At 38.3% G+C, this 14,275-nt stretch overlaps 1 protein-coding gene across 28 annotated transcripts in view; it reads right to left on the bottom strand.

Moving 5' to 3' along the window:
• ATP8A2 (ATPase phospholipid transporting 8A2) overlaps positions 1-14,275 on the bottom strand; it is a 314,521-nt gene that overhangs the window by 93,598 nt on the left and 206,648 nt on the right. For 18 of the 28 annotated variants that reach the window (XM_086881722.1, XM_086881745.1, XM_086881732.1 and 15 more), the window contains 5 exons: positions 13,964-14,086; positions 12,891-12,969; positions 9,186-9,247; positions 8,790-8,846; positions 4,327-4,434 (listed from right to left, as the gene is read on the bottom strand). In XM_086881722.1, coding sequence (XP_086737848.1) covers positions 4,327-4,434; positions 8,790-8,846; positions 9,186-9,247; positions 12,891-12,969; positions 13,964-14,086 — 429 coding nt within the window. The remainder of the gene's footprint in view (positions 1-4,326; positions 4,435-8,789; positions 8,847-9,185; positions 9,248-12,890; positions 12,970-13,963; positions 14,087-14,275) is intronic. The other 10 variants (XM_086881730.1, XM_086881724.1, XM_086881737.1 and 7 more) reach the window with 1 other exon arrangement.

The following is a 14,275-nucleotide window of genomic DNA, read 5'->3' as shown; positions in this document are numbered from 1 at the left end:
CTTAATAATTGGGATCTTTTAAAAAGCACCTTTAATCCAGGTAAAGCTCATGCACAGCTTCTTTAAAAGTCTTCACAAGCAGACAAATAAGCAAGAATCTGACAGTTTAACTGGAAAATAAATAAGTATCTTCTGTCAAGGATGTGCAGAACACTAGGAAATAAAAGCACGCCTGCAATTACAGCTATGAAAGCGGCTCTTACATGGAGCTGCTTCAGCTATGCTGGTTGTAAAATTATTTGGACTGTGATTCAAGAAGTCTTCTCTCAAATGCAGCTGTAAAAAGGTATCTGGGAAGTGCAGAAGCCGCAGTTTCAAAACCTCCAGCTTTGAGGTTTTGATGAGATGGGCCTTCTAATGACATCCTAAGATCAAGACAATTGTTAAACCCCAGTTCTGCAACATAACCACATACAGCACAAAGCAGAAGTCTAAAAAATTAGAAACACCAACCTGCACTTTAAAATAACCACAGCACACATCTCTCTCAAAGCTAGATTAAAACCCCTCTCCTTCAGGCAGAAACAATGAAACTGATACTCATCTTCCTAAAGATATTTCCTCAATGGTAGCATCAACTAATGAGGCAGACACAAAACACAACACAAGGTAAATAAACTGGAAGAAAGAAATCACAGCTAAGTAGTAGTTCTTTCATCATCAACAAGCAGATTCTTCAGAGGGGTGATAGGAATGAATACATACTCCTCTTCCTGCCAACCCTGCTCTTCCTTAAAACACTAAAAATTTCAGCTCAAGGTAGCAAAAAAAAATACCTGTTTTTCTTCATCTTAGATAATGTCTAGATCAACACTCAAAGCATGATCACTTTCCAAGCATCCTCTTGTACACATGCACATGCCTTCAGGTAAAGGTATTTACACATGTGTGGGAGTAGGAATACCTGCACACAGACTTTAATTCTATACAGTGCAATATTATTCCTAATGAATATGAACCTAAGGTATGCTTCAACTGCAATGAAGAAATCAATACAAGAACAGAGCATTAGCAGCACATTTCTTACACCATAGGTATGACTCATATAAGAAATAAGCACAAATGTTAGCACTCACTGTTCCCTTCAGGGCACCAAATCTCTATCCCCAGGCAAACAAACAAAATACCCATGACTGCATGAGGGCAGGACTGTGGCTAATCTGCTCATCAACAAAATACCATCGGGTTATGAGCCCCATAAGTTCAGGGACATGATAATTAAATAGGAACTCACATCCTCAGAGTGGCACATTTCTGTACTACTTCTTCCAGTTAATGAGTATCAAACTAGGTAGCTCTTTTTAAAACCACAAACATCTACTTGCTTTCAAAAATCTGTGGTGGTAAGTCATAACTACCCAAAAGGTGGGAAAGGATTCGTATATTGTACAAAAAACTGTCATCTGGAAGCAACCATTCAAAAGCAATCAGTTCCCATTAAAACATCTTGGCTCCAAAAGCAAGACAAAAAAAAAGGCACCAACTTTCCTCAGTATCACTGTTCTCTGTAAATATAAAAAAAAAAAATCACTTGAAAAAATACAAAAATTCAGGAAAGCCAAGAGAGCTACCAGAGAGTTTCTTGTTCTGACATTATTATTTTTGATACTAAAGAGAAATTGTGCATCTGAAAAGATTCCCCCAAAGCAGACAGAGCTTGTTTCCAAAGTACCACATGTCATACTATTGGAAAATTTATATTAAGGACTACTGAGATTTTAATCACGGCTTTGTCTTAATATGTCACACATATTCCATTATTAATATTGTAGTGGAAACAGAAGAAATATGTTGACTCTGACAAGAGAGAATAAGAAAGTCACTTTCCTTTGCCCTCGGGGAGGAAAAATGGTATTATTTTACTCTGAGAATGCTCAAGATATTATGGGCAAGAGAAAGAAATACTTAGTGCAAACAGTTTAACAAACCCCAGCAGAAACAAAGCACCACAAACTTGCGAGTCTGCTAGGCTTCATGCTGACATTTGGTGAAACAATGGAATAAAATGCTTTGCACCTCCTGGCACAAAGTCCTGGCTGGCATAAATGCTAATGACTATTCCAGCTAAAATCAGTTCCCTTCAAATGCTATTAAATTTGCAAAGTACAAGGATCTAGAATATCCTGGAGTTCAGTTTATTTGAAGATAAACACGCTAGCAAGATCTGAAACCAGAACAAAGCTTTTAAGACACCTTGATTACTTATAAATGAACAAAAGATTACAGCAAGAGTAAAGAAATTGCTTAAGTCTAGGAAGCAGCAACTCATTTTAGAAGGCGACTATTTTTCTGACTAGAGCCTAACACAGTCCCAGCTTATTTAACCATGAGCTGGTTTCATGACAGCAACCCATTACTCAAGAGACTTTGTGGGAGTTAATGCAAGTGGTAAACAAGCTCCCTTTACCTTGGGAGCTTTCTTTGATTTTACAAAAGGATAAAAGAGAGAAAAAAAAGAAAAAAATCCCACATTTTTGAACTGCTGCTCCTTCTCTCAAAAATACAAGAAAACTGGTAGAATGATATTGATCCCCTCTAGCACACACTGAAAGCCATAAAACAGCTTATTTCTGACTGCTAGAATTCAAAATCATCTCTCGAATGATAACCTATCCTTAATGATTTAGATTGATAATCAGTGATCCAGGTACACAGCTCCACAAGTACAGGACTGGACACTCTACCAGTCAAGGTAAATGTGTTCTCTATTAACAAAACAAAACAAAACAATAGGAGAATAGATTATTTTCATCTTGGCAAGATATTAGTACCACTTCTCAAGTCATAATGTCAGAAAACCAGAGCATAAAACCAAAGGTTAAATACAAACACTTGCTAAAAACATACTCAAAAAACCCCAAAGCCTTATTAATATGAAGGTTTTGTTCCAAGACCTGTGGTTTTATATGCTGCAGCAAACATTGATGACCAGCGCAACATGAATTTTGCTTAAGTTGCAAAGTAAGAGTCACTTTTGGAAAAAAAGAAAAGCAAGCTAAAGCCCATAGATGGGCCCCTTATGTGTGCCACAACATTTCACCATATTGCCCACATTTCAGAAGGCTGACATGTTCATGGCAGCACTCAAGTCTGCTGTGGAGGACAAGCTATTCTCGCCTCTGCACGATACTGAAGTAAAATTCCTGCCCGATACATGCAAATGTGAATTAGAGCTACTGACACTGTATGTTCTGTGAAACACGCAAAGGTCATCATGAAATACTATCAGAGGACTGAGGCTTTGTCTGTCAGTCACTCACTTGCTCATCCCAGCCTGTCAGCTGTCAGTCTTGGCTGTAAACAGCTGTCCATGAAAATGTATCATAGCCTCCATTATCCTCAGTGTTTTAGAACACAATAATAAAATATGCATTAGGCCAGAACAGCAACAAAATCACGCTTGACTGTTCTTGTTGAATATAAACATGGGATTAATCTTAAAAATCTAATTGGATTGCCAACACTTGACTTTTTTATTATCATTTTCTAGTACACAAGGGTAGTAATTTAAGCATATAATTTCTTGAAATTATTAGATAGCTTTTCTTCTTTCTGTATAATAAACCACATCTTTGCATTGAAGTCTAAATTTACAATGCAATACATTTTTCTGGAAAATTTGAAAGCCATTTCACCTCTACAAAATAACTTTTTATCATGCAATTATTAAATTCTTAACTGTTAAAATTGTTAATTGCAATCCCCCTATTTTAAATATGCACAAGGCTCTTGATTTTGACAGGATTGAGATTTGATCTTCTCACCAGGGGCTGAAACGAAGACACTGAAGGAAAAATTTTACCACCTGGAGCTCAGCTGACATGGAAGGAACAAATCCAGAATTCTTCCAGTGTCATAATCAATAATGTATCAGCTCTCCTATTTCTGACCATCTCATTCTATTCTCAAGGAAATTCTGTTTATTTAAATGAATGAAGGTAAAAAGCAACAATATGAAACAAAACATATGGAAATCCATGACAAAAAATCCCAAACCAAATACGATATTTTGTCAAACACACAAAAGCTTGCCAGGACTAGACACTAACAAAAGAGCCACTACCATCACAGGGAATTGGGAATGGTCTATATGTTAGTATCCACAGTGCATGCAGTCATGGATGATGTCAGTGTGGGGGAGAAAGAGAGCTCTTCTCACGAGGAGATTAAGCCGAATGAATACAGGGATTAAGAAAAGGTTAAAATGAAGTCCAAGCACTCTCACTAGAGCAGCAGTCCTTTGCTGGCACTGTGTGAGTGCTGAGGAAGTGGGAGGCAGCAGCGCTGGCTGGGCTGCTGTCCCCAGAGCCAGGCATTGGTACTGACCTGCCCCAGCATGTCCGGCGCGATGGGGAACGTGGGCCAGATGGCCGAGTACACCCCGAAGAACACCAGCCAGAGCAGCATGCTTCCCCAGACCGCCAGGTGACTGAACTGCCAAGGAACAGGGAGAGAAGCAGAGTCAACACACGGCACTTCCTCCATTCACCCAGCCCAGAAGTGTTTCCCTGTTCAGGTCTCTGTCGGTCTCACTCAGCCCTGTCTACTGCTCTTGGTTTTGGGCCAGTAGCACAGGTTCTTCAAACAGCATAAAGCACTTCTCTTTAATCTTTGCCTCATAGCAGGGCAGACAGATACTCTTCTCAGTCAATCTATCTTATTTGGAGCTCCGAAAACTCGTCAGATTTTCCTTGGAACCATGATTTCTCTCATCTAGTTCCTGTATCCTGTCATGCACATGCCAGATTCAACTCATAAATCAAGGCAGAAATTTTCAAAGGCACAGGTTAAAGTTCACATGGACAAATCTTTTATGGCAATATATACATACAAGTGATCACTCACCTTCCCTGGAGGAAGATTCAGTGCTGTGTAATACACTAGCAGAATCAACATCTACTGATCAACTTTGATTTTTTTGTTTTTGTTTTAAAGGTGTTCTAATTGACTTACAGATATGCAATGCAGTTTACATCTTTACTGGTTCTTTAGTCTGTAGACTCACTAAGAAAAAATTAAAGTACTGTTAAATGACCAAGAGCACATCCAGCAAAAACTTCTTCTCAGTTGCATTAAAGAAAGTAATTTTTCCTACACACCCAAACTGTTTTTCTGTTCAGGATGATTTAAGTTGTTTTACTTTTACACTGCAGTGGATGGAACCAGTAATTTCAGTTGTAACGAGCAACTGAGCTCATTATTGGCTCCAGCTTTTCTGGATGCCAACAACTCCTGTGGCTGATGACTTTGGCTCCAATTCAGAGAAGTACCTGCATAAATCTTAATTACTAATTACATATGAGTTCAGGAACATGGGAATGAATTCACATACTGGGTGCTGGTGGACACAGCGTGTTTTTTCAGCTTTTGGCTTTATACTTCCTACTGGATGACTGTGTCTGTTGACTTTTTGAACATTATGTCTGAGAACCAAAAAAGTGTCTGAGTATTGTGTTCTGCTTGCTGTGAGATAAATACAACTTTCTGGAAGAAGAAGATTGCTCCTAATCTGCAACTGCTGGACATCCTCAGAAAGGACAGCTTTCTCCAGCACAGGCAGTGAAAACAAACAAACAAGGAGCCTGCAGCACTGGCAGGTCGCTGGGATCAACGAGAGGCTACCTTACAGTAGAAGCATTCATATGACAAAATGTCAGAGGCAATGGAAAGAATGCTCTTCTAGGCAGTCTCAGAAAGAAGGAATTTTGTTCAACCCTAAAATTTGCTGGGCTAATAAGCAAAATATGGGATAGGCCCTTTCCTGGAGAGACACAGTGGGCAGGAAGATTTGTTTTCAAACTTTCCTGTTTATTATATTTCACCCAGGAGAACTGACCTCAGTAAATAAGAAACTCCTTATTTAAAACAAACAAACAAGAAACAAAACAACTAAAAAAGGCCAGCCCCAAACCCCCACATAACAAACAAAAAACCCTCCAAAATACCCATATACATGCTCCTTACAGTTTTAATGTGAAGGAAACCAAGAAACTGAAGGATTTTTTTTAAAACACTTGGAGGACAAGAGGGATTTTATCCTCTCAGGCTACTTGCTTTTTTTGAAAACTGGGCACAATTCACATCAAGATTCTGACTAGAAGCCCTGCCCTAGTGAGCAACTGTAGTGCTCAGCTCCCCAAAGATCAAGTACTGCAAGGCTGCTGCAAGAACTCATCTTAAAGAAAAGTCAGCCCCATGCAATGGCAGAACAGTACCATCACTGCTTTCTGAAAATGACGTGATACCTTCTCTTGAGCCACAACCTTCCTCTCAGACAAGTGGACAAAAGGCTCAGGATAGCTTGGACTGGTGCTTCCCTAGCTCCTGGACTTTATGACTAAAACCAGTAAAAACAAAAGCAAGCAGAGAGCCCAATCTCAGATGTAGCCTTATCTTGTAGGAAGTATATTTATGCTAGTGAAATGACATCAGGGTTTTTTTTGTCTCACTCAGGTTTTTCTTTCCATTCTGCTGCTAGGTCAGTTTTCAAGTTTTGCAGATCTTCACACTTTCCATCTGATCAGACTTTGTTCACTTTATATTGTCGTTACCTTCTTATGGTTATCCCAACCATCTCATTATCTGAGGCTTGTATCTGCCCAAACTGCTTCTCTGCTTTTAAGAGAGCTTCTGTGTTCTGTAAGAGCCCTCCTTGCCCTGCTTGAAAATGTTCCTTACACAGCCACCCCACCAACATTTGCACTGTTGATTCTCCACTGACATCTGCATTTACCCCTGGAGACTTCACGTGCAAAACTAGAAGTGAACCCATCAGATGCGTTAAATGAATGACAGAAAACAAGAAATCAAGGTTCCTGCATGAAAACCAGAGAGTGTGTGGCTCTCCCATGTGCCCTGCTTAACTGAAACAGTTCCTATAGTGTGGTAAAGCACTGATGAAAAAAGCCATGTGTGTTTGGGAAAAAGCCTACTGCAGTGTTCCAGATAGGCCACACATAACACAAAGCTACCCCACTCAACATCAATGTGTGGATTTTATTGTGCATTATGTTACCACTTTGATCACAGCCTTTCTTTCCATATTACCTACTGGATATACCAGGCTCCCAAACACTTTAACTGCATTATTTATTTCAAGCTTTCTGCTGAAACCACTGTGTTCTCCCAGTTGGCAGTTTCCCTCTCACTCTCTAGAACAAATTGGCTGTAATCAATCCACTTGATGATGGAGAAGAGGTTTAACTCAGTGTCATAAATTTAACACTCTTCAAGTAACCTGAAGATTCTTTGTGTGTTGATTCACTCGCAGCTGAAACTATAACCAACATCATATTTTGAGATGATGAGTCACTGTTCCAAGCAATGGGACAGAATTTAGAATTATATGTAGAAAAAGGTTAGTTCTAAACACAACTGTTGTGTGAATAACAATAATTTCTCTGTAAAATGCCAGTGTTATAGAACATATATATATATATAGAACATATAGAACTCCAATATTTACTAAAAGTTATGGTATCTTTTAAAACAAAGTTTAGAAATGAGGGGATCATGATTATCCCCAAGTAACTGAAAAGACACACATTACCTATCCAGGGAAGAGAAGAGAAACCATCAAACAATTCACAACAAAACAGGATCTAAACAAGCTCACATGCCTTCCATGAGGACTTGGTTATATGCCTTTCTGGTGCACAAGGGATTAATTTCAGGATTTTTGCATTTTAAAATGTTGATACACAACACAGAACTGATGCATAAGCAACAGTAAAAAACACCCAGATTTTATTTTCAGATGAGAGAATGGGGTAGAAAATATTAACATCTCCTTAACAATTAAATAACCCATACAGATAGCATATCATCTTTAAAATTCAGAACAGATGTTAGCTCATTGATCTTCATAATTCCTCTGGGAGGAATGAAATAAAACATTTTACAACTAACAGAAGCAATGAAGTTAACAAGATCTAAGCCAAACCCTCCAAGTAACTGGTAGAATAAGAATGTGTCCTCAAAACATCTTCGTCTTGAGGACAGAGTTTTTTTGTACGTCATGAAAACTGGATTCCCATAAAGTATCTTACCAGGGTGGAGAAAAAGGGACTCCATTATAATTTAAAAAAATAGTGTTTCAGAGGGGCTAGAGAAAAGGAGGGGAGAAAGGTGTTGAAGGTTCATCAACACAGGAGCCCTTCCTTCCTTGTCCCTCACCCTCTTTGGAGCTCACTGCCCTGCTGGATTCTGTCACCTACCAGTAACAAAGCACTTGCCCATTTCAAGTAAATAACTCAAAGCAAGGTACCAATGTAACTATTTAACTAACATTCTTATTACACCAAAAAACCAAACCAAAACAACTCAACCAATGTGAAGTCATCACTGGTTCTTTTTACTCAGTTTAAAGATGTTTTCAAAGGCCAGTTATTTATCTGTAGGCAGACACCTTTCATTCCCTATTGCATTAATTTTGAAGGAGCTACAGAGTACAAAGTATAATTTTCTTGATGCGTTTTTCTTAAGCAATTACAGTGGTATGTTGATTTCATGCAAAATTTTCCTCATTTTTAAGTAGAGATTTTGACAGTACACTTTTAGTGTACTCTTCCCAATTCAGGCTGTCCTTTTTTCATCAGAGATACCATGTGATCTATGAGTTCATTCCTCTCATATGCTGTACTTAGGGAGCTTAGCAGTCTGTCCTTACATGGAAGACCCAATTAAAACTCTGAAGTCCCAAATGATTTTTAGTACTTCTTATCTGTATTAATGCTCATTAGGGAGGAAGGTCTGTGCTAATAAAATAAAAGATACCAGAAAGTACTTACCCTAGTCCATGCAGTTGTTTCCAAGCCGGCTTTCAGACAAACAGTGACTACAACATACTACAAGGAAAAAAAAGAAAGAAGACAACTTCATTACTACCACTCTCAAATTCCAAGCTTTTCATGGCCCAATCTCCCCTTTACACCTAAAAAGCTACTACCATTTAGGCAGCAACCCAGGAACTTGGCAGGGGATGGGGGAAGGACAGAGCAGAAGCTATTGTTGGTGCACATCTGGGAAAAATATTTTAAAAGGAAGAGGGAAAATCACACACACACCATCAGCTTGATTTTATTTTCCTCACACACTTTTTTCAGGTTTACACCATTTTCTCGTGGTGAAAAAAAGGCTGGAAAGAAATTCTACCATTCAAAAATTGCTAGGATACACAAACTTACAGTGTAAACTATGTTTCCAACAAATAAATAGTCAACTCCCTGTCCGTTTGTGAATACTGCATCTGAAAGAAGATGATAAAAAAGATCACATTTGTTATCAGCTTATAAACAGAATGGACAAAAGAACAAGGAGATTTTCAGGAGAAAATAACTGGTCCCAACCTTTCCTTTTTGAACATGGAAAAGCAGTCTTAGAAGCTGTGTGGTAACACAGGAGTTGTGCTCAGCCGGGCCTCAGACACGGTGCTCGGATAAAGCACATATCCATAGCCTGGCTGCCAGAAGCTAGCCTGGCACAAGGGTCAGTGTTCACCACACCCAAAAATTTGCCAGTGAGAGCTGAGGTATGCCACTGTCACTTTTCCTGTTGCTATCTGTCCTGTACTAATTGCCACCCCTAACAATACTTATTATTTGCGTGCCTGTGATGAAAAAGCAGTAAAACCCCAGCTGAGGTGTGGTGAAAGAGAGCTGAATTAAGAGCAGTGACAGTTTCATCTGTAAAGGACACCTACAAACATGTACAATATCCCACTGAAGGACAGGTCAATAACTGAGCAGTATTCAGTCTTTGCCCATCCATTCTCCATCAAGTGTGCACAAGGGTGAGTACACACACGTTAATCTATCATTTTAAAGTGCCAAACTTGGCAATACTTCAAATGTCATTTAGTCTCTCAGCCCTTGCTGAATCAAACATGAAAACACATTCAACCAACCACATGAATGCCAACTGAACTTGTACTCACAGGAGTTTTAAAGCATTACCCAAGCTTGATAAGTATTGCTATTTTCACATGTTTTAAGACAACTATTAGGGAAATGAACAGCAGGGAGAAAAAGGCTTAAGAGAAAACCTTGGACTCATTCCTAAACACATACTGCCTAGCACAGTGAGCTTCCACCATGTTGATGCCTTAAGTTTTAGCTTCCATATTATCCAGATTTTGTACTGCGTTAGTATGTAACTCTGAACTTCATATGAAGTGTAAGCAAGTTCTCCTCAGAGTGTACTTAGATAAAACTACCTTTTTTCAGCCCAAGAACATCGCTGCAGCTTCAGGCCCAAAAAGTACAAAGAACAGTGAATTGAGGAGAGCAATGTGGGAGGATAGGACTTCACAACCTGAAGTTATAAATGAACAATTAACCCAAATATGTAAATGGACTCCAACTTACAAAAGGGTGAAAATGTGTGAACTGACATCCATCTTGGGTAGAGTCATGGCCAGGCTCTTGTACTGCCTAAGGTGTATCCTTTGAAGCCCTTTTAATAAATACCTACTTTATTCCTTTAACACTCTCTAGCCTCTGTTCCAGGTAGCCTCTCAAGGCATGAACAATAATAACATTTTGTTAGATTAATTTGAAAAACTGGATCTGACATTCTGAAACAAAGGCTGTGTACTCCAGGATCAGTAAATATTTTTTAAAGGCTATAAAGAAGAGTTTCTGACACCCTGACCTCGATGATGAAGACCCTGCCTAGCTTACAGCTAAAAAAATCTTATATATTTAGTCAGTACAGCTAACCCAAACTACTTGTTTTGTTCTCCTTCTACCAAGCTGCACGTGACTGTGTCCAAAGAACTGACAGACTCTGAATATTTTCCAGAAGTTGCTAGTTCTGTATCCCTGCTTTATTTTCAATATTAACTGCTAAGAAATAGCAGCAGATAGACTAGTGACTAACACTGCAACTGGAGCTAAAGCCTGAGACAGCTGTGTTAGGAATTGGCATGGTTTCTAGTCTCTGGCATCTTCCTCAGCCCAGCTCCTCCCCAGTGGCTTCAGGCATTTACCACATCATTCAGGTCACACACAGTCACCCTGCTCTTTCCCCTGGTGCCAATGAAAAAGTTGAAGAGCACTTCACTTAGTCTTAGTCTCCCATGCCAGATGAACCCTTTTGGTGCCAAAAGGCTCAGTTTATTAAGAAAAAGGCATGCCTAAACACATATCAGTTTTGCTAGAAAAAGCTGACATGACACGGCCATGCTCTAGTATAACATCACAGTGAACATTTAAATATTTAAATAAATTTTCCTGTACATCTCAACTTCTTAAAAGTCACATATTTTAATGGAGTATGTTAATGTCTTTATTTTTCAGTGTTTTCCATGACCTTTCACTTTGGGAGGCTACACAGTCCTGAAAGGAGTGATATTTGTGCTAATGAGAACAGCAGGATGGCTCAGTGAACATTCATTTCTGAAGCCATACAAGAGCCCATTCATGGACTACATGTACTTCACATTCTAAGGAACTTGAGAGGTTAAGAACCATCCCAGTGTGAATGGCATATTTTTGTCTCTGGCACTTAAATCCTTCTTGCACTTGGAAATGCAAAGAAACTTGAAAATTTAATATTCATTCCTCTCTGGAAAACAAACTAAGCAACCTATTCAAAGGAACACAGAAAGTTAATCTTTGAGCTGGTATTTCAGTCTTATAATTCTAATTGTTGAAATGAAAAGCACATTATCTATTTAGGAACTAGAAAAACATCTGTGGAAGACTATATAATTTTAACTATAAGCACTACAGATGTCAACCTAAAATTTCCACAGCTGAATTTTAAAAAGAGCTATTCAAGATTAAGATTTGTAATAAAAACTGTAACAGAACAACAAAATTCCTCAAATAAAAATAAAAATCAACCGCCAATAAAAGCCCCTCTCCTAAGAAATGGAACCATCTTTTAGCCCATGTACAGAGGAAAGGGAAGTCCCTTTCTTATGTGATCCATCAGCCAGTGTGTGAAGTTCCCACTGAAGATATGATACTGACATTTTAATCAGCCAAGTAGAGAAACATGAACCTAACCCCCACAAGTATCTTTACTATCGTGCCTCTGACATGAGCATTCATCTTCCTTCCCTTTTTATTTCTTTCACCTCCTCCCCAGTTAATCCATTCTGGAGCTGAGAAGGTTTTCTTAAAATTAGTGTTTTCCAGGAAAGAGTTTCACTTCTGAAAAATTTATGATTTTAGATAAATATTCTCTTCACCAGCCCTAAATTCCTCATCTGATCTAACCCTATTTCTTACACAAATCAAACAACATGTTCCCTGTGTTTTATCCCACCCACACAACTATACTGGAAAGCTAGGTAGGAACCATATGGGGTTTACTGGTCCCTGAAATACCATGTAGTTGCATTACCCTGAAAAGCAAGACTTAATAACCCTAATTTGTACACCAAACAGTCTCATTTCCCCAGCATCTCTGACTCTTGACCCGGTTTACTTCCATTCCAGCCAATTCTTTTCCACCGCACTGCATTATGGAATGGGTACTCCAAGAACAATGAGTACTCCAAGAACTCTATGGTTAGAACCAAGAAAACGGTTCTAAGGCAGCTGCTGTAAGAACATTATTCAAACAAATGTTGAGAGCTCAACATACTACCATAAAAAAAAAAGGCATTTTGTGAAACGTCACTCAGTATTTGGGTAAGGCTTCTTAGCAAAGCAGTAGTTTCATTTTTCACCTATTAAAGTCACTATTTGAACAATAATTATGTTACATTAGAATAATTTCTGAAAGCCACTAGACAACCCGCCAAGCTCAGCAGCTAAAGACTATTGAACTGTCTGGCAGCATTATTTCCTGGGACTTGTCACAACCCCCCCTTCTGCAAACAGCCTGGTTCTGTAAGACTGAACATCAGTTACTGACGTAAGAAATAACGAAGCCCTTACCATGCTCCAGCACTTTCAGTGGAAACCAGAAAAGAATGATGGAATGGATAAGGGCATTGATGCAGTGACCCCAGAAAACCTGAGGGAAAACAAACCAAGCCATCAGTAAAGTCCAAAACTCTTGACCTCTAACTCCCAACAAACACTTCATTGTGTAGTTTAGAGTCAGAAAATGTTTGTCCTGAAGTGAAATACCTAAACTTCTGCAGGATCTATTTTCTCCTACAGTTTCTGCTCTTTCACAAGAAAACACTGGTCCAGTTCGATCATTTTATTCTACTAACTTGAAGCATAATAAGCAAGCATGCTTCAGTTTAAGATCTTTATTGAAATAAGGCAGACAGATTGAGTCAACTTTGTTTAATTACCTCAAAGAATAATTCTTAAAGAATGATTCAGTATTATGAAATGTTCTGTTTTCTTTCAATGGACAAATAATTTGTACCCCCCAGTTTTTAACTAGCAGATTTTTAACAAATTAGAGCTTTATGTACTTTTCAATTTCCTCTCCAAACAAAGCAATCATACAGCTTCCTTCATACAGAAATACATTTAGATGTGCTTATTATGGAAAAGACAGAATCCCAAGTGCCGGCATTTTCCAGCATTTAAATAGCAAAATGGAGTAAAATGAAGTCCAAATAAGCCAATTCATATTCTATTTTCCAAAAGAACTATTGGAACAGAGCTATACTAATTATGAAAAAGCACCCTAGCAGAAATTGTTATCACAACACATATGTTAAATAAATCCAGGTGATGTCATCATGACTTATCAATAGCTGTGAATTGAAAAATCATGCTTGGATATGAATCTAACTTTGAATCAAACTTTACGGATATTTCAGGACCAGTTTCAGGTGAAGTCACAGCAGAAAATCCTTATTTATAAACAAGGATGTTTTTTATTTAAATATCATGTAATTCTTTAAAGGAACTGGAAGGCTGAACAATCACTCTCAGTGGTTAGCATAAAGAAGAAGTAACATCAGGGAAAAAGTTATTTTCTGATAAGATAAATCTGGAATATAAGAATGTTTATGGTTTTTTTTCTTAGAGTAACAGTTCCTTACCCTTGTGTTGAAGCCATCTGCATTTTGAGTGATTTTGTATAGCTGTGGAAATCTAAGCATGCTATCTTGAGTACATGATCGTTCAAAAATTCCCAGAGTAAAGGGTGGCAGTGCTGTGAAAATCTGCAAGGAAAGCAAATACTAATTGAAAGCAGCTCTTAGTTTTAAGTGTATCTCATATAATGTTTCTTTATCCAGACAAAAGCAAAATTTCTGCAAACTGCAGTGAAGACTTACTACTACCTAGCATGTTATTTGACGTAATTTTCAATGGTCCAAACAAGTCCAAACATTATTTTCACCAATTTGTAA

Source organism: Cyanistes caeruleus, chromosome 3 (genome assembly GCF_971803275.1).
Source record: "Cyanistes caeruleus chromosome 3, bCyaCae1.hap1.1, whole genome shotgun sequence".
NCBI classification, from domain to species: Eukaryota; Metazoa; Chordata; class Aves; order Passeriformes; family Paridae; genus Cyanistes; species Cyanistes caeruleus.
The sequence above is the reverse complement of the archived record's forward strand: the minus strand, read 5'-3'. Positions and strand labels throughout refer to the sequence as shown.